Genomic DNA, 20,604 nt, shown 5'->3' on the forward strand with positions numbered 1-20,604 from the left:
AGCTTTCTTCACCACCCTATCCACATGAGATTCCACCTTCAGGGAACTATGTGCCATTATTCCTAGATCACTCTGTTCTACTGCATTCCTCAATGCCCTACCATTTACCATGTATGTCCTATTTTGATTATTCCTACCAAAATGTAGCACCTCACACTTAATCAGCATTAAACTCCATCTGCCATCTTTCAGCCCACTCTTCCAACTGGCCTAAATCTCTCTGCAAGCTTTGAAAACCTACTTCATTATCCATAACGCCACCTATCTTAGTATCCTGCAATTTATTTGTTTATTTATTTATTATTATTATTTTTTCTTCTAGATTATGTATTGCATTGAACTGCTGCTGCTAAGTTAACAAATTTCATATCACATGCCAGTGATAATAAACCTGATTCTGATTCTGATAAATTATACAACTCTGAGAGTTGCTTGCTCACAGATAGTCACAAAGCAAGAAACCTGAGAGAACCCAATTAAAGAAAAAGAAGAATAAGAATAAAAGTAAAAGACCAACACTCAATACATAAAAGAAAGAAAAAAATACAAACTGTGGAAACAACTGAAGTGAACAACATTCTGAACCAAAATGGAGTCCTCAGATCTGAACCCAGCAGCAGCCCGGAGTAGGCTCAAAGCCTCGCTTGTCATTTCATCATAATAGTGGTCATGGAGCACAGCAACCAAGGCAGTCTTCATTACCTCAGCACCATGGAGAGAGGAGAATGAGCGAAATCGGCTCTCGCCTTGGCTCCTAACACCCTGTCTTTCAGCCTGTCTGAGCCTGCATTTGAAGTGGTCCAACAACAGAACAGCAAAAGGTTTCACGCCCTGGAGAGAGGAGTGAAAATCGCGGAGAGTGAGCAAAATCAGCTGTCACCTCCGATCTGGGCCGGCATCTAAGCAGCACATTGTTCCTCACTCTAGGACCCAGCTACTGCAAAGGACTTGGGGCCTAGACCCAGCGACCCAGATTCCATCACCCAGCCCGAAGCCATTCTCAAACTCTTTAAATCAGCTGGGCATCCAGAGTGATCGACCCTCATACCCAGGCCAGTTGAACAGGCATCAAAACTCCATCTGCAAAACACAACCTCGGCTCATCCCTGAACTCGCCTCATCATCACTCGCCCCTTCACTGTTTGCAGCAATGTTAGCACAATTTACCTCAGCAAAAGTATTTTTAATGATTTGTTTGTAGGATTTCTTAGATTTTTGACTATCAGAAGCTGTCAGATGCATTTGCTAGTTCCATCTTCACGTCCTTTGTCAATGATTTGGGTGGAATTGATGGCTTTGTGGCCAAGTTTGCTGATGATATAAAGATAGGTGGAGGGGAAGGTAGTTCAGGAAGCAGGATTTCTGCAGAAGGACTTAGACATATGAAGCAAATTGGCAAAATTCAAAAATTCTTGGTAGTCCTCATGCAGGATTCCCTAAAGTTTAACCTGCAGGTTGAGGCAGTGGTAAGAAAGGCAAATGCAATGTTAGCATTCAGTTCAAGAGGACTAAAATACAAAAGAAAGTACTGTATATAAGACTTTATTAAGCATTTGTCAGTCTGCACTTGGAGTGTTGTAAGCTGTTCTGGGCCCCTTATCTTAGAAAGGATGTGCTGGCATTGGAAATGGTCCAGAGGAGGTTCGTGAGAATGATCCCTGGAATTAAATGGTTAACATATGAGGATCATTTGATGCTTTGAATTGAATTGAATTGGAATTTTACATCTACTGTATCCCACAACGTGATGGAGTAAAAAGCTTTGTGTTATGACTCCGTTGCAATGTACAGACATGTGAATTTATAAGTCTCATGTCTTGTAGAAATAAGCCTGTTGGTCCTGGCTTTGATGCTGCAGTACCATTTGCCAGATGGAAGCAACTGAAGCAGTTTCTGGTTGGGGTGACTGGTGACCACCATGATCTTCCAAGCCTTCTTTATGCACCTGCTGCTGTAAATGTCCTCAGTGGAGGGAAGTTCATGTCCACAGATGTGTTGGGCTGTCTGCACTACTCTTCAGTGCGCAGCGGTCAAGGTTGTTCTAGTTCCCATATCAGGCGGCGATACAGCCAGTCAGTATGTTCCCAATGGTGCCCCTGTAAAAGGTCTTGAGGATTTGGGGGCTCATGTCAAACTTCTTCAGTCACCTGAGGTAGAAGAGATGCTGTTGTGCTTTTTTTTGCCACAAAGCCGGTGTGTACAGTCCAGTGAGATCATTGATGATGTATATACCGAGGAACTTGAAACTACTCACCCTCTCAACTGCAGACCCATTGATGTTGATCGGGGCAAGCCTGTCTCCGTTCCTCCTGTAATCAACAATCAGCTGTTTTATTTTTGTACATTGAGGGAAAGGTTGTTATCTTGGCACCACAGTGTCAGGGTGTCAACCTCTCCCCTGTAAGATTGTCTCGTCACCATTAAAAATAAAGCCGATCAATATTGTGTCATCTGCGAATTTGATCAGCAGATTGGAGCTGTGTGGGAACACAGTAGTGGGTGTAAAGGGAGTAGAAGAGGGGACTCAGGACACCACCCTTGGGGGCACCTGTGTTGAGGGTCAGAGGGGCAGAGGTGAGGCAGTCAATTCTTACCAACTGTTGGCTATCCAATAGGAAGTCCAGGATCCAGTTGCACAAGCCGGGGTGCAGGCCAAGGTCTCTGAGTTTTCTGTCAAATCTTGTGGGAATTATGGTGCTAAACTGTAGACCAGGAGCAGCATTCTAACATATGCATCCCTCTTCTCCAGGTGAGTGAAGATGGGATGTAGTGCTGTGGCTATGGTGTTATCGGTAGACTGGTTCTGTCAGCAGGTAAATTGTAGGGGGTCCATTGGGGGTGGTAGCATGCTGCAGATGCAGTCCTTGACCAGCCTCTCAAAGCATTTGCTTATAATTAAGGTGAGTGTGACAGAACACCTATCGTTCAGGCATGCTACCTTGGTTTTCTTAGGTACAGGGACAAAGATGGATGATTTGAAATGGGAGGGCACTACACATTGGGAGAGGGAGAGATTAAAAATGTCCATAAACACACCAGCCAGGTGTTCTGCACACACTTTGAGGACCCGCCCTGGGATGCCGTCCAGCTCTGCTGCCTTGCAGCTGTTGACACGTTGGAATGTTCTACATACTTCAGCCTTGGAGATGACCAAGGAGCAGGTCTCTTCGGCCTGTACTCACTGGAGTTTAGAAGTATGAGGGGAGATCTCATTGAAATGTATTGAATATTAAAAGACTGGATGTGGAGAGGATGTTTCCTATAGTGGTAGAGTCTAAGACCAGAGAGCTCAGCCTCCATTTAGAACAGAGATGAAGTAAAATTTCTTTAGCCAGAGGGTGATGAATGTATGGAACTCATTGGCACAGACAATCATGTAGTCTACGTCATCGGTTGAATCTAAGGTGGAGGTTAAAAGGTTCTTGATTAATCATGGTGACAATGGTTAAGGAGGCGAAGGCAGGAGAATGGCATTGAGAGGGATCATCCATGATAGAATTGCGGAGCAAACTCGAGGGGCTCAGTGGCTTAGTTCTGCTCCTATGTCTGCTGGTCTTATATTTCCAAGCTGGAATATTGTATGGCTCAGGGGAAACTTTCTGCTAATGGTGATCCCATGCTAGCTAGAAGAGGTAATGGGGTTGGGAGGTGCCAGCTAAGAGTTTTGGTCAGCCTGGCTGTGATCTATTTCTGCTTTTGGGTGTTCCTGTATACAGAAGGGGATCTCTGACCCTGATCCTTGGGCACCATTTTAACTTGACTTCAATTTCCTTCAAAATTGTCAAAAGAAATGGCCCACTTTCCTGATTCACAATAACACATCATTGAAGTGAGATTCTACCCATTTAGACCAGTTCCCCATCCTTCCCCAGAGCTCTGCTGCTCAGTCTTTAAACTGGAGGGAGAAGTGAACTAAATGCTTAATGAACCTGATCAGTTTTCCAGCCATGCGTTCCAGCTCGCAGGGTGGTGCTGAGAAATGAAATCTCCTTGTTGCCTGTTTGAGCCTTTTGTCAGTCCGCTGGAGTGCTTGTTAGCAAAGCTGAATATCACGCTGCCTAAATTTGCAGAAACCACAGTAACCAGAGTTAGCACTGACCTGCTGCAATGGTATTCACACTTCCTGGGGGGAGGTGAAAGTAGCAGACACTCACGCATTTGCAGCACCACAATATAGAAAACACTAGTCTGAGATGAGGTAAATTTGTGTGTGTGTGTGTGTGTGTGTGTGTGTGTGTGTGTGTGTGTGTGTGTGTGTGTGTGTGTGTGTGTGTGGAAGAGGGGTGCTCTTGATGGGGAGGGTAGGCTGACAGGCTTGTTTCTCTGCTCAGTGAATCTAATATTTAAACATGGCACTTCCCATAGAGCATAGAACATAGAATTCTACAGCTCATTACAGGCCCACGTAACCTACTCTAGAAACTACCTAGAAATTCCCTACCGCATAGCCCTCTATTTTTCTAAGCTCCATGTACCTATCTAAAAGTCTCTTAAAAGACCCTATTGTATCTGCCCCCACCACCGTCGCCAGCAGTGCATTCCACACAACCACCACTCTCTGTGTGAAAAACTTACCCCTGACATCCCCTCTGTACCTTCTTCCAAACACCTTAAAACTATGCCCCCCTCATTTCAGCCCTGGGGAGAAAGCTTCTGGCTATCCATGTGACTAATATCTCTCATCATCTTATACACCTCTATCAGGTCACCTCTCATCCTCCATCACTCCAAGGAAAAAAGGCCAAGTACACTCAATCTATTCTCACAAGGTACGCTCCTGGATCCAGGCAACATCCTTGTAAATCTCCTCTGCACTCTCTCTATAGTATGCACATCCTTTCTGTAGTGAGGTGACCAGAACTGAACACAGTACTCCAAGTGGGGTCTAATTAAGTGGGGCCATTAATGATCGAGTTTGAATCTAGTGTCAGAATAGCATCTACTAGGGTATTCAAGGTAACTGCTACTTCTGTCCTACAGCACATCAAAGGCAGTTTCTTTTTGATAATTCAGATGTCTTAATTCAGTAGAATGTTAAGTGGATATTTAACATGTTCCCTCATCCTTTAACTCTATATTACAGATAAAAAGATAATGGATTGGCTGTCCCACAGCTCTAGTGTCTCAGGTTCAGTCCTGACTTTGGGTGCTGTCTACCTGAAGTTTGCATGTTCTCCCTGTGATTGCATGGGTTCTTCCCAGAAGCTCCACTTTGCTTACACTCACTAAGTTGCCCCTAGTGTGTAAGATGAGTGGAAGAGTCTGAGGGAGTTGACAGGAGTGTGGGAGAATATGGATAGTCTACTAAGTAGGTGTTTGATTGTTGGCATGGACTCAGCAGGCTGAAGGGCCAATTTCTTTGCTGCGTGACTCTATGAATATAACCGCACCCTACAACCATAAGATATAATTAAAATGCTCTTCAGCTTCTAACCAAAAGATAAAAAAAATATTGCCAGTCAGCAAGGGAATTTAATTTCAAATAATTAATTCTGTAGTAAAAATCGAGTCTTGGGAACTGAACCATGAGGCTAACTGATTGTCATTAATAATCCCCCTTGTTACTAATATCTTTTAGGACAGGATGATGCAAGGCATATCTTATGATTCTTAACTGTTTCTTCAGTTCAAAGTAATTAGGGATGAGCATTTGCAAGTGATGCTCATATCCTGTGAATAAATAAAACTCTGAGCATTTCCTCTCGCAACATCGGTACTAACTAGTATAGAACGCACAGCACAGGACAGGGCCTTTGGCCCACAATGCCAAATTAAACTCATCCCATCTTGTCTGCTCATGATCCATACCTGTCTAAATCTTTTTAAAGGACACTATCATGTCAGCTTCCACCACCAACACTCCTGGAAGGATATTCCAGGCACTCACCAATTTGTGTGTGAAAGAAAGCTTGGCTTCCGCAGCATTCCTGTCACACCAGGGGATCAGCACTGATTCAATGAGGAGTGCAGAAGGGAGTGCTGAGCCTGGTGGAGCCCAAATGAAGGACATCGTGCATCATAAACAGCAAAGGACAGAACGTAACAGACAAAAATCTTCAAAGTAGTGAATGAGATCAACTTCTGTCACCTTGCCACTCTAGGAGTGAATCTGGTGAACAATGAAGGAAACTGCAGCAGAAATCCTATCTTTAAGGTACATCTCAAAGGTGTGTGCCTTCAAGAACATATCAGACATAACCAAATCAAAAGCCATGGATGAACCAGGAGGTTCACAATCTGCTGAGGGCTAGATCTGTGAAATTTGAGACTGGGATCCAGAACTATACAAGAAGTCCATGTGGAAGACTACATTTTTTTAAAAAAACAATGAAATCATTCTGATTGACAGTAATTCTGATATTAAGTAATTCTGACAGAATCGGATGCACGTCAGTTCTGGCAGGGTTTTCAGCCACTTCTTCCTACAAGGCGAATCCTAGCATTATAAATAGTTGTGATGCATGACTCCCAGATGAGCTCAATGACTTTTCTGCTTCCTTTGAAAGGGAGAATAAAAGTACTCCTGTGCAAATCACCACAGCATCTGGTGACCCTGTGATATCTGTCTCAGAAGCCGATGTCAAAACATCTTTCAAGAAGATGAATTCTCACAAAGTGGCAGGCCCTGATGGTGTACCTGGTAGGGCACTGAAAATCTGTGTCACATCTACTGTGATGAAATGCTTTGAGAAGTTGATTGTGGCCAGAATCAACATTAGACTAAGCAAGAAACTGGAAACTGGACCTGCTGCAATTTGCCTAACAACACAACAGGTCCACATCGGATGCAATCTCACTGGCTCTCCACTCGGACTTGGACCAGCTGGACACAAGCAATACCTGTGTCAGGCTGCTGTTTATTGATTTCAGTTCAAAACCATAATACGCTCAGTAATAATCAATAAGCTTCAAAATCTGGGTCTCTGTACCTCCTTCTGCAACTGTATTCTGAATTCCTCATTGGGAGACCACAATCAGTGTGGATCAGAATTAATATCTCCTCCTCCTGACAATCAGCACTGGTGCTTATAGCCCACTGCTCTACTCTCTCTACACCCATGACTGTGTGGCTAGGCACATCTGAAAAGCCATCTATAAATTTGCTGATGTCGCAACTATTGTTGGCAGAATGTAAGCTGGTGGCGAGGAGGAGCTTAGGAGTGAGATAGCTTGGCTGGTGGAATGGTATCGTAACAGCAACCATCAGTAAAACCTAGGAACTAATTGTGGTCTTCAGGAAGGGGAGGTCAAGCGAACAGCCACCAGTCCTCATCAAGGGATCGGCAGTGGAAAGGCTGACCAGCTTTAAGTCCTGGGTGTCAACATCTCTGAAGATCTATCCTGGGCCCAACATGTTGATGCAATTACAAAGAAAAAATTTTAGTGGCTATATTTCATTAAGAGCTTGAGGAAATTTGGTATGTCACCAAAGATCCTAGCAAATTTCTACAGATGCCTGTGGAAAGCATTGTAACTGGTTGCATCATTGTCTGGTAAGGAAGGGCCACTGTGCAAGATCAGAAAAAGCTGCAGAGTGTTACAAACTCAGCTAGACTGTCACAGGCACAAACCCCTAAGTCTCCCTCCCCCAGCTTCAAGCACATCTTCAAAAGGCAATGCCTCAAAAAGGCAGCATCTAATATTAAGGACCCCCATTACCCAGGACATAACCTCTTCCCTTTGCCACCATCAGGGAGCCTGAAGACAATGTTTTAGGAACAGCTTCTTCTGCTTTGCCATCAGATTTCTGAATGAACAACGAACCAACCCATGAACACTACCCCAGGTATTTTTGGCTCCCTTTTTGCATTGATTATTTATACACACACACACATATATATATTTTTTTAAATTTTTAAATATATTTATTTATTTGTTTATTTTTATATAGTTTTATGTATTGTATTGTACTGTACTACTGCTGCAAGCCAACAAATTTCACAATCTATGTCAGTGACATTAAACCTGATTCTGATACTGATTCAGAGTGAATTGACAACCATATTTGGCCAGAAGTGTTGAGAGGATGCTTTATCTCCACTTCCTCTTGAGATCTCCAATATCACAGAAGTCATCTTTGGCCAATATGTTTCAGACTATTTGATCTGCAGAAGTCTGTGAGAATAGGGAAAGTGTGTGCAGGAAGTGTGTATGGGAAGTGAATGTATAGCATTATGCATGTGCAATGAGCTGTGTGCGTGTGTGTGTGTTAGTGCATGCAGTAGAATGTGAACCATGCATTCAAACTGGTGGCTTTGTCGAGTTCTATTTGTAGAACAAGGTGAAGCTGGAGTCTGAGAAATGGTGGCTTCACCTGAGGTAGGGTCTTCAGGTTATGGAGAAAAGCGATGGAGGAAATATGGGAAGAGAGAGGGAGAGATGTACTTCCATAGTTAAATTGAACAGTGGCTTTATTGAAAATAGAAAGGAAGGTGGAAATTTGTACGAGTATGAACGACACTATTCAATAAACGAATCAATAAATGAGTGCCATGCGCAGATCAACCCCGACAGATACTTCATTGTTGATGGCCCCTCCTCTTGGTCCTCATTGGCTGGCAATCCTACGGCGGGATAGAGATGGGTTGGGTACCATATAAAGGAAGTAGGAACAAGCGGTAGTGTTGCAGAGTTCCTCCTTTGTAGTTGGAGTGGAGTTACTGCTCTGTGAGAGGCAGTGAGTGTGAATTAATGTGCATGTAACAGTTTTCGTTTAACCTTTTGTTAAATTTTGTTGGTTTCTGTTTAGTTAGTTTATATTGGGAGTTTACAAAGGAAATGAGACAAGGTGTAGTTTTCTGTGTGGTTTGGGGCTGTATTCGGTGTTCTTGTCTCCGTGATAATGGTTGTTTTACTTTTATTTCAGTCACTTTCCACCTTCTGTAAACCATGGCTGAAGATGATATTGCTGCGCTGGTGGTGGACAATGGATCTGGTATGTGCAAGGCTGGGTTTGCGGGCGATGATGCCCCCAGAGCTGTGTTTCCCTCCATTGTGGGGCGGCCTCGACACCAGGTAAGTCCCCTACTTGTATGTTGGAAATCTATCTTTCTGCTGATGTTCTGAACTGTTCCCCTGAGTAGTTTGGACTGCAGTTTGTCTTTGAAGTCTGTGGCAATCAGTGTGTACTATTTTCTGTTTCCAGTTCCTTGTTGTCTTCTCCCTGGCTTGTAGAAATTGTTCTTGAGGAGGGGGCTTGTCCTGTGGCTGGATACATCGAGGAGGGGTCAAGTGGAACCTCCCTTCTCCACTAGAAGAAAGGTTGACCACTTGACCGCTTGTAAATGTGTCCAGCTATATCCTCTCTGTCATAACTGGAGCTGTGGGGTTGGTGTGGTGCCTCTGCTCCTATTGGAACTTCTAACTTTTCCTTTATCTGTTTGTTCCCAGTCCTGTCTACTCTTTGCTGTTTGGTGTCTTAACTGTCCTGCTTCTAAGGCATAAATCTGATTATATGGACAAAGAAATAGTTGAACTATAATTGCTTCAAGACCAAGTTATACTAAAACCACTTAAATTATACAGGAAAACAATTATTAACTGTTAATGTCTTTTAACTTGCTCTTGCTAGCCACTTGCTACATTAAATCATAAAATTTGTGGCTGGAACTTAGAAATATGAGTTGTTCTGACTAGGTTTGCAATCTGATGCTTGTAATCTTGAGTTCTGAAATTTGTTATCTTCTACAATAGTTGGTTCTGTGCTGCTGCTGCCCATGTGCTGAATTTCCTCCTTTTGGGTTTCACTGAATCTTTTCGTGTACAGGCCCCTTGATTCTCAATTAAGCCAATCAGAGGGTGAAGAAGCAGTTATTTCCATATATGGAATAGTTCTGCCGACTCGCCTGGTGGTTTTCTTGCATTTCCTTTATCTCGTGCTGACTTGCAAGTTGCTGTCTTGCCTTGACTGTCTTCCTTTGTCTTGAGCAACAGGCTTCAGTCTGTGACTGCAGCCACGCTGCTGCCCATGGTCCGCACAGCAGACCCAGAACATCAACGATGAGACCTTAAATATATATATATATATATGTATAAATATATATATTTTATATACATAAATTATATATATACAATTTTGAGAACATTTCTCCAGCAGTGGACTCACTGGGACAGCTGCTCCACTGTGCACTTACCTGGGCTCAATTTCGTCACAATTTTTGACTATAATCTGAATGACACTTAACACTGGACATTTCGCCTTTTAGTAAGTTATGTGGTTTCACTTAATTCTCACAGTAAACTGCTCATGTAACTTTGGCTTCTTTTTTCCATCTTGTGAAGGTCCACTTGCAGCCACACTCTTACTGCAGTTTTCATCCCGTTCACTTGCCTTAGGTTGTGACACGACATTTGATCTTATTAAAACTATCTGCAGCTTCTTTACAGAGTTTCAAGATTTTCTAATATTTTCTATCATTGTCCCCTACAGAGCTTGGCCCCAGTTTTGGGTTGATACTCCATTTATTTTCTGAAGCTCTTTCATCCCTCCTCCCTTCCCATTTTCTCAACCAATGTTTGTGTGTCCCAAGGATCCGAAGTTCGAATTCTCTAGATTTCCGACAATGCAGCTTTTATCTCTTTGCACTGTAGTTTAGGAGTTGGTGCTGCTGCCCCGATGACTGAGGACCTGGCTTTGAATCTAACTTCAGCTTTTGAGTTTTTACAATCTTCCTGTGACCCAAATAGATTTTCCTGTGCTCTCTGCTTTTGTCCCAAACCCAAAGGCATTTTAAAGGGGAATTTACAGTAGTTAATTCCACTTAGTGAAGTCAATTAACCAAAAAATTCCAGTGCTAGTTGATGGGCACGTGCAGGAGAATGAGTGATGAGATTGATCCCTGGAAGCTAGCGTGGATCAAATGGTCTTGTCGTTTTATCAGAGCTTTTTTTGTTTTAGTGTGACTTTTTTGCAGATTGGAGTGTAGAAAATGTGATGCTGTTAACTAAGAAAGGGGGAAGAGAAAATGGGGAACTACTGAGCTGTTTGCCTGATGTCAGTCATTTGAGCGAAGGGAGGGAGGAAGGGTGGAAATGCTAGGATCTATAATAAGAACGTAATAGACCACAAGATGTAGGAGCAGAACTTGGCCATTCAACTCACCATGTCTGCTCTGCCACTTAATCATGCCTAAATTATTTTACCCCACTTAATGCCCTTGCCAATCAAGAAATTATTCATCTTTGCCTTAATGACTTGGCCTCCATAGTCATTCGTAACAATAAATTCCACAGATTCAACACCCTCTGGCTGAAGAAATTCCCCCTAATCTCAGTTTTAAAGGGACATTCCTTTATTTTGAGGCCACGTCCTTGGATGCTAGACTTTTCCATTATTGGAAACATCTTCTCCATGTCTATTCTATTCAGTCCTTTCATATGTGCTAGTTTTCAATTAGATCCTCCCTCATCCTTCTGAACTCCATCAAATAGAGGCCCAGAGACGTTGAATGCTCCTGTTTGCCTGTCATTCCTGAGATCATTCGCATAAACCTCCTCTGGACCCTCTACAGAACCAACGCATTCTTCCTTAGCTACAGATCCCAAAATTGCTCACTATATTCCATATGTGGTCTGACCAACGCCTTAAACAGCTTCAGCAGTACTGCATCACTTTTATATTCTAATTCACTCAACATTACTTTTACCTTCTTGATTACCAGCTTAACCTGCAATTTAAACATAAGGGTATCCTGAATTATGACTCTCAAGTCCCTTTCCACCTCTGATTTCTGAATTCTCTCCCATTTGGAAAATAGTCTGCACCTATATTTCTCTAACCAAAGTGCATAAGCTCACATTTCCCTATGCTGTATTCCATCTGTCATTTCTTTGTCCACTTTCCCAACCTGTCCAAGTCCTTCTACAGACATCCTGCCACTGAAATACTCCACCTTGGTATGGGTACAATTATAATATTTATAAGACAGGTACATAGATAGGAAAGGTTTCAAAGGATATGGACCAAACCCAGGAAACTGGACTAGCTTAAGTGGACAACTGTGTTAGTGTGGATGAACTGGGCTGGAGGGTCAATTTCTATGCTGTACACACAGTATCTATGACTCTAAGAGCAGAAGTAGGCATATCCAGTGGATTTTGATTTTCAAAATGTTTTCAGTAAGATCCCACACAGGAGATGGTAAACAAGGTTCCCTTGAAGACTGCAGTCCTACTCCCTTTCAATTCCTGTATCCCACGGCTCGTTGTCACCCATATGCCCATACACTCCCTTTTGATTCTTTTCCGTACATTGAGGGGTAATTTAGCAGAAATAACCCAGCAGCTGGTTTGCAGAAATTGGGAGGAAACAAGGGCATTTGGGAATCCCCTGTGGTCACTGCGGGTTGGGAGTGAACTGGATGCCTGTAGCTATGAGGCAACAGTACTAACCACTGCAACAAAGAGCCACCTGTGCAGTATATGGAATTAGAGGCATTGGTGTGGATTTAGTAAGTCAATGAGTAAGAGTAAGCAGATCTGGAAACATCTGTGATAAATGAAGCAGAGTTAATGTTTCAGACACAACTCTTTGTCAGAACTGAGAAAGAAAACACAACTTTTTTGTCCAATCCTGACAAGGGACCTTGTTCTTGAAGCATCAACTTTCTCGACAGATGCTGAGTACATCCTGGATGAAGGGTTTTGGCCTGAAACATCAACTGTTTATTCCCTTCCATAGATGCTGCCTGATATACCAAGTTCCTCCAACATTTGCTGTGTGTTGCTACATCAAACTTTTTTGATTTTAGTTTGGATTTCAATCATCTGCAGTTATGATTTTCACTGATGAGAGGAATAAACAGTGCTTCCTTGAATTGGCAGGCTGTGACTATAGTGATACTGCAGGAACTGGTACTTTGGTTCTAACTGGTTTCAATTTTGTTTCAGCAACCATTTTCATGTTTGTTGATAAGACAACCCTGAGTGTGGCAGGAAGCTATTTGCTGGAGGAACTCAGTATGTTAAGCAGGATTAGTGGCAGAAGGAAGGTATTGTCTATGTTTGTGATGGAGACCTTGTATCAGGACTAGAGTAGAGAGGCAACATGGCCAGTATAAAAAGAAAGTGATACAGAAAGAAAGGCCCAGATTGATTCTAATTTTTTTCCGGTGGCCTAGTTGAAACATGAGAGGAGGCTACACACAGGTCAGGGAGAGAGATTTGGAAAGGAACATTTGCAGGCTTTTGGCTTTTACTGGCAGCTCAATCAGATTGTAATTCATTAGCAAGGGCAAATAAAAATAAGGTACGGACAGGAGGTATGGCCATTGATGGAGTGGACCAGTGTTAAAATGGGGAGGCTTTGGCTCAACAGGTTTGGATGAGCTAAGTTTCTTGTAAGCTTCTTCCTCATTCTTCATCAGTTAGTGCAGTGAGAATGGCACAAGGGGCTGTGTGTGTTTTTTTGTGTGACATGTGGGAATTCTGGGAGACCTCCAGCCTTCTGGATAACCATATCTGCTTCAGGTGCACCAAGCTGCAGCTCGTCAGAGAACATGTTAAGGAACTGGGGTTGCAGCTCGATGACCTTCGTCTCTTATGGGAAAATGAGGAGGTGATAGATCTCCTCTTTTAGAGCTACAGATTTAGAGATAGAGCTACAGGAAGGTAGTCACCCTTAATTTGAAGGAGACAAGCAGCTGGGTGACTGTCAGGAAAGGGAAAGGAAATGGGAAGCCAGTGCAGGGGACTCATGTGGCCATTCCCCTCGATAATAAGTATACCGTTTTGTTCACTGTTGGGGTTGGGGGGGGGGTCAACGTACCGGGGGAGCTGCAGTGACTGGGTCTCTGGCACTGAGCCTGGCACTGTGGCTCTGAAGGGAAGTTGGGAGAAGAGGACTACAGTAGTACAGTAGGGAATTCCAATGTTGGAGAGGTAGACATGAGATTCTGTGGATGTGAAAGAGGCGTGGCATTTTAAAGGGGAAGGGTGAGAAGCCAGAACGGTAAGTACATATTGGCATCAATGACATGGGTAAGAAAAGGGGGGATGTCCTGGAGAGAATTTTGGGAGTTAGGTAGAAAGCTGAAAAGCAGGACCTCCAGCATAGTAATTTCTAGATTGCTACCAGTGGCATGTGCTAGTGAGGGTAAGAATAGGATGATTTGGCAAGTGAATGCCTTGCTGAGAAACGTGTAGGAAGCAGGGCTTCAGATTTCTGGATCATTGGGATCTCTTATGGGAAAGGTAAGATACATACAAAATGGTTGGGCTAAACCTGAATGCAAGGGGGGGCAATATCCTTGGAGGCAAGTGTGCTAAGCTGTTGGGGAGGGTTTGAACTAATTCAGCAGGGGAATGGGAACCAGAGTGATAGGACTGGAGATGGTGCAGTTGGTATAAAACTAGATGCAGTGTACAGTGAGACTGTGAGGAAGGACAGGCAAATGATAGGGAAAAATTCAGTAAGTGGGATGAGTTGCAATGTAACATGGGGACAAAATCAAAATGGGTGATTAATACAAGGCTAAAGGTGTGATGTTTACGTATAAATAGTATACGGAATAAGATAGCTGATCTTATAGTGCAATTTGGAGATTGGTAAGTATGATGTTGTGGACATCATTGAGTTGTGGTTGAAAGAGGATCATAGTTGGGAGCCTAAGAATAAACATTGTATTGAAAAGTCAGGGTGATAGGCAGGATCAGTGGGATTGCTCTATTGGAAAACAGTTAGATTAAATCCTTAGCAAGAGGTGACACAGCATCAGAAGATACAGAATCATTATGGGTAGAGTTAAGAAAATGCAAGGGTAAAAAGACCCTGATGGAAGATCGATACAGGCTTCTAAACAGTAGCCAGGATGTAGGGTACAACTTACAATGGGAGGTAGAAAAGACATGTAAAAAGGGCAATGTTACAATAGTAAGATGGATAGGGAAAATCAGGTTGGTGCTGGATCCCAAGAGAGAGAATTGGTAAAATGCTATGAGATGACATTTTTAGATTAGCTTGTGGTTGAACCCACTAGGGGAAAGGCTATTCTGCATTGAGTGTTGTGCAATGCACTGGATTTGACTAGTGAGCTCAAGGTACCCTTAGAAGATAGTGATCATAATATGATAGACTTCACCCTGCAATTTAAGAGAGAGAAACTAAAGACAGAAGTACACATATTTAAATGGAAGAAATGGAATTACAGAGGCTTGAGAAAGGAGCAGGTCAAAGGCTAGCAGGGATGATGGCTGGAGTTTCTGGGAGTGATGCCAAAGGCATAGGATAGACACATCCCAAAGAAGAAGGATTCTAAAGGCAGGATGAGAGAATCGTGGCTGACAAGAGAAGTTAAAAACAACATAAAAGCAAAAGAGAGGGCATACAACAGAGCAAAAATTAGTGGAAAGTTAAGAGGATTGGGAAGCTTTTAAAAACCAACAGATAGCAACTAAAAAAGCTAAAAGGAGAGAAAAGATGAAATGTGAAAGTAAGATGGCTAATCACACCAAAGAGGATCCCAAAGGTTTTTTCAGATAAATAAAGAGTAAAAGAGGTGAGAATAGTTAATGGACCACTGGAAAATGACGCTGGAGATGTAGTAATGGGGGACAAGGAAATGGCAGATGAACTAAATAAGTATTTTGCATTAGACTTCACTGTCTTGTGGAAAACAAGCAGGATGCCAGAGTTTGAGAATGCCAAGGGGCAGAAGTGAGCACAGTTACTAGGGAGAAGGTGCCTGGGAAACTGAAAGGTCTGAAGGTACAGATAGACTACACTCCAGGATTCTGAAAGAGGTAGTTGAAGAGATTGTGGAGGTATTAGTTGTGATATTTCCAGAATCCCTAGATTCTAGCATTGTTCCAAAGGACTGGAAAATTGCAAATGTCACTCCACTCCTCAAGAAGAGAGAAAGGCAGAAGAAATAAATTATGGGCCACTTAGCCTGACTTCAGTGGTTGGGAAGATGCTGGAGTCAATTGCTCAGGGTGATGTCTCAGGGTACTTGGAGGCACATGATAAAATAGGTGAAAATCAGTATAGTTTTTTTAAGGGAAAGTCTTGGCTGAAAAGTCTGTTGAAAATTCTTGAGAAAGTAACAAGCAAGATAGACAAAGGAAAATTTCTAGATGTTATGTACTTGGTCTTTCAGAAGGCCTTTGATGAGGTGCCCCACGTGAGGCTGCTTAACGAAGTAAGAGCCCATGGTATCAGAGGAAAGAACTAGCATAGATAGAGTATTGGCTGATTGGCAGGAGGCAGAGTAGAAATAAAGGGAGTCTTTTCTGGTTGGTTGGTGGTGACTTGTGGTGTTCCTCAAGGGTTGGTGATAGGACAGCTTTTTTTTAGGTTAAATGTCAGTAATTTTGGATGATGAAATTAATGGCTTTGTGGCCAAGATTGTAAGCAATATGAAGATAGGTGGAGAAACAGGTAGCGTTGGGGAAGCAGAGATGCTGCAGAAGGACAGATTAGGACAATGGGCAAAGAAGAGTCAGTTGGAATACAGAGTCGGGAAGTATATGGTCATGCACATTGGCAGATGAAATAAAAGCAAAGACTATTTTCTAAATGGAGAGAAAATTCAAAAATCTGAGGTGCTAAGGGACTTGGGAGTCCTTGGGTAGGATTCCCTAAAGGTTAATTTGCAGGTTGAGTCGGTGGTGATGAAAGAAAATGCAATATCATTCATTTCAAGAAGACCAGAAAAGGTTATAATGCTGAGGCTTTATAAGGCACTGATGAAGCCTCATGGAGTATTGTGAGCAATTTTGGGCCTTTTAGCTAAGAAAGGATATGCAGATATTGGAGAGGGTCCAGAGGAGGCTCATGAGAATGAGTCCAGGAATGGAAGGGTTATCATATGAGGAGACTTTGATGGCTCTAGGCCTGTACTCACTGGAATTTAGAAGAATAAGAGGGGATCTCATTGAAACCTATCAAATTTTGAAAGGCCCAGATAGAATGGATGTGGAGATGGTGTTTCATATAGTGGAAGGGTCTAGGACCAGAGGGCACTGCCTCAGAACAGAGATGAGAAGGGATTTCTTTAGCCAGATGTTGGTGAATCTGTGGAATTCATTGCCAAATGTGGCTATGGAAGCCACGCCATTGAGTGTATTTAAGACAGAGCTTGAGAGGGACAATGGATTTACCATGATGAAATAGTGGAGCCAACTCGGTGGGCTGAATGGCCTGATTCTGCTCCTATCTCTTATTGTCTTATGAATTATGGAAAGGATTCAGGCAATTGGTGAGCTGAGGAGGCATGTAAGATGACAGAATAGTTGTGGAGATGAGCAGAGGTGGTGCTTGAACCTTGAGTGGATGGAGTGTGTGAATGCAAAGAGGTTTCATGGTAATTTAGACAATTAGTGAGTGGGGAACACGGCAGATAGCGTAGTGTTGGAGGAGGAGAGGTAGGTAAGGAAATGAGGAGCTGAACATATTTTTAAAGTAGTGTGAAATTGTGAAATGTTGATGTTCAAAATGATAGGGGTGTCCTTGTATAGTCACCCACACAGTTTACAGATAATTGAGAAATGCATCGAGTGTGCTGCTTTCATTTCAAGAAAAAGTGGGGATGGATGTGATCAGAAATCACACCTTGTGTACTGTGTACAATTTCCACCTTGCATAAAAATAACTTGCCTAGATTGGGTCATAGAGTCATGGAGCAATACAGTGCAGATACAGACCCTTCAGCCCAAACAGTCGATACCAACTGTGGTCCTTTCCTGCTAATCCCAATTCACTACGTAAACACCTACCCTCCATGGACCAAGTCCTGGGTTTCTCCTCCTGTCATACAAAGAGATGTTTAGTAGCTTACTCTTCAGTTGAAAAAAATGAACAGGGATCCAAATGAGAAATACAAAATGCCTAATGATCTAATCCCACTATTCATGTTTGTAATTTTGTTTCAGTGAGTCTACATTCCCAAGCCTTTTGCACAATGGAACACAATGTCCATTGGATATTGATTAAGGCCTTAGGATGCTCGTTGTTCCATTTGCCTTCCAGTGTATATGGAAGCTCAATGTTTCCTCCCCCTAAATATCAATCTTCCTTTATAGAGCCCCTTTTGCTGCTCTGGGTCATTAGTGATACTGATGTCAATCACGGAGCACAGAAAAGAGCACTTTTGGTCCAATGGCTCTGTGTTCAATATCAAGCACTCAATTGGCATATTCCATTTATGTAGTCATCACATATTACCTTTGGCACTGTGCCAGTGCGGGTGGATCCAACTTTGATAGTGATTAGCCTTCATCTGTGCCTCATGTTGCAACAGTAATTCTACATTTTAGGGATTTTGAATGCAATGCCTCATGCTCTATTATGATTGATGTAAACTGAAGCGACTTGGGCATCATTTTGCTTCCCTCCCAATGAAAATCATATAGAAAAAGGGATAAATTCCTTACACAGTTGAATTCAACATGGCAATTATCAGATCACCCTCCAATCCCAGATCTGGTGCAGGGAAAGGCAACAGCATTGTATTGAGGATAAATGATGATCATATTGAATGATAGATGTAGTATGAAGGGCTGAATGGTCTAGATATTTTTGTTTGTCTTACTACAACAATACCATTAATATTGTCATAAACCTGTGGGAGATGAGACATGAGATCCTCTTGCTCTTAAGTAAATAGTTTTATCCTTTGTTCATTTTCTCCACTCTAGGGTGTGATGGTGGGAATGGGTCAGAAAGACAGCTATGTTGGTGATGAAGCCCAGAGCAAGAGAGGCATCCTGACCCTAAAATACCCAATTGAACACGGCATTGTGACCAACTGGGATGACATGGAGAAGATTTGGCATCATACCTTCTACAACGAGCTGCGAGTGGCCCCAGAGGAACACCCTGTCCTCCTCACAGAGGCTCCCCTCAATCCCAAAGCCAACCGTGAGAAGATGACCCAGATCATGTTCGAGACCTTCAACACTCCAGCCATGTACGTTGCCATCCAAGCTGTGCTGTCCCTGTACGCCTCTGGCCGTACCACTGGCATTGTGCTAGATTCTGGGGATGGTGTGAGTCACACTGTGCCAATCTATGAAGGCTATGCCTTGCCACATGCCATCCTGCGTCTGGACCTGGCTGGCCGGGATCTCACTGACTACATGATGAAGATCCTGACCGAGCGTGGGTACTCCTTCACAACCACAGCTGAGAGGGAGATTGTCCGTGATATTAAGGAGAAGCTTGCTTATGTGGCCCTAGATTTTGAATCTGAGATGCAAACAGCCAGCTCATCCTCGTCCTTGGAGAAAAGCTACGAGCTTCCTGATGGCCAGGTAATCACCATTGGCAATGAGCGTTTTAGGTGCCCAGAAACCCTCTTCCAACCCTCCTTCATTGGGATGGAATCTTCCGGTATTCATGAGACCACTTTCAATAGCATAATGAAATGTGATGTAGACATCAGGAAGGATCTGTATGCCAACACGGTCATGTCTGGTGGAACCACCATGTTCCCAGGGATTGCTGACCGAATGCAGAAGGAAATCACAGCCTTGGCTCCAAGCACCATGAAGATTAAGATCATTGCTCCACCAGAGAGGAAGTACTCAGTGTGGATCGGAGGATCCATCCTGGCTTCTCTCTCTACCTTCCAGCAGATGTGGATCAGTAAGCAGGAGTATGATGAGTCTGGTCCCTCCATTGTCCATCGCAAGTGCTTCTAATGGCATCATGTCATGTGTACTTGCTGTGACCATCAGCCTTGACCCACTTGCAGCTCCTGCCAATCCTGCCTTTGAATTATTGCACACACCATTATTGCCCTCTATCCCTTTTGCCATCGGTTACTGTGACTCCAAATTAGGACAATTGCCTGTCAAAATGTTTACATCATCCCTCCCATTATGGGTTTGAATAGGCACTGTTGGTTGAGCTATCAATGTCTGTTGGTATTTGCATTTGACCGTCTACTTTGTATTTTGCAATTGTCAAATTAACTAACATTTTGAATAAAGTGCTTTACCAATAATTCTCTCTTGTGTAGTATTTGACCTTGATATTGTTAGTTACATCTCTGTTTTATCTGTTCTCCAGAAGGGTAAGTCAGCCAGGATCTGCACCACAGATCAAAGTGATGTCAACCTCCCTGTAAAGGCAAAACAGCAGCTATTTCCCACGTCCTAAAACTTTCACTACACTGTGGCTATGCGGAGACCAGGAGAGAGAACAGGATCAGGGATGTGCAGGGATGTAAGATCAGTTGGACATTGTCTCTGAAGATCATGGCATGCTGGATTCCTCTCCAGTACAAAGTGATCAGACATGCTGTCCTGTAGTGTAGAAATGCCTATAACTGACTCCTGGCAAACCCTGGAAGGAGACTGCTGAAAACTACTGACTGTGCTCAGAATGGTCCTGAGTGAGGGTTGTGGCTTTTGTTTAATTGGAGCTTTACCTTCCAGACCTCTATAACTTCAATACGGTTTTAATCTGCCTGCCAGTGACCTAGTTCTGGTTTGGTGTCCTTGAGTAAGATCCAGTAGTCTCAGGGCCCTAAGACAGAAGAGGATCTCTGACCTCCAGCCCCTGGGCCATTTTAACTTGATTTCAGTTTCCTTCTAAATGAATTTGATGCTAATGGTCTACTTTATTATTTCATATGACAACAGGTCGTTGAGGTAAGAGACTAT

General features: G+C 43.0%; 1 protein-coding gene and 1 long non-coding RNA gene across 2 annotated transcripts; one reads left to right on the plus strand and one right to left on the minus strand.

Moving 5' to 3' along the window:
* Positions 1-1,472: 1,472 nt before the first annotated feature.
* Positions 1,473-4,194, minus strand: LOC132398552 (uncharacterized). The gene is made up of 3 exons (XR_009513687.1): positions 3,930-4,194; positions 2,255-2,309; positions 1,473-2,147 (listed from the first exon to the last, which is right to left on the minus strand). It is a non-coding gene; the product is annotated as an uncharacterized LOC132398552 (long non-coding RNA).
* Positions 4,195-8,581: 4,387 nt separating this feature from the next.
* Positions 8,582-19,784, plus strand: LOC132398507 (actin, non-muscle 6.2-like). The gene is made up of 3 exons (XM_059978082.1): positions 8,582-8,677; positions 8,867-9,015; positions 18,634-19,784. The coding sequence occupies exons 2-3, from the start codon at positions 8,890-8,892 to the stop codon at positions 19,636-19,638; spliced, it is 1,131 nt and encodes a 376-aa protein (XP_059834065.1). The 5' UTR covers positions 8,582-8,677; positions 8,867-8,889; the 3' UTR covers positions 19,639-19,784.
* Positions 19,785-20,604: the final 820 nt, after the last annotated feature.

Source organism: Hypanus sabinus, chromosome 1 (assembly GCF_030144855.1).
Source record: "Hypanus sabinus isolate sHypSab1 chromosome 1, sHypSab1.hap1, whole genome shotgun sequence".
Classification (NCBI taxonomy): domain Eukaryota; kingdom Metazoa; phylum Chordata; class Chondrichthyes; order Myliobatiformes; family Dasyatidae; genus Hypanus; species Hypanus sabinus.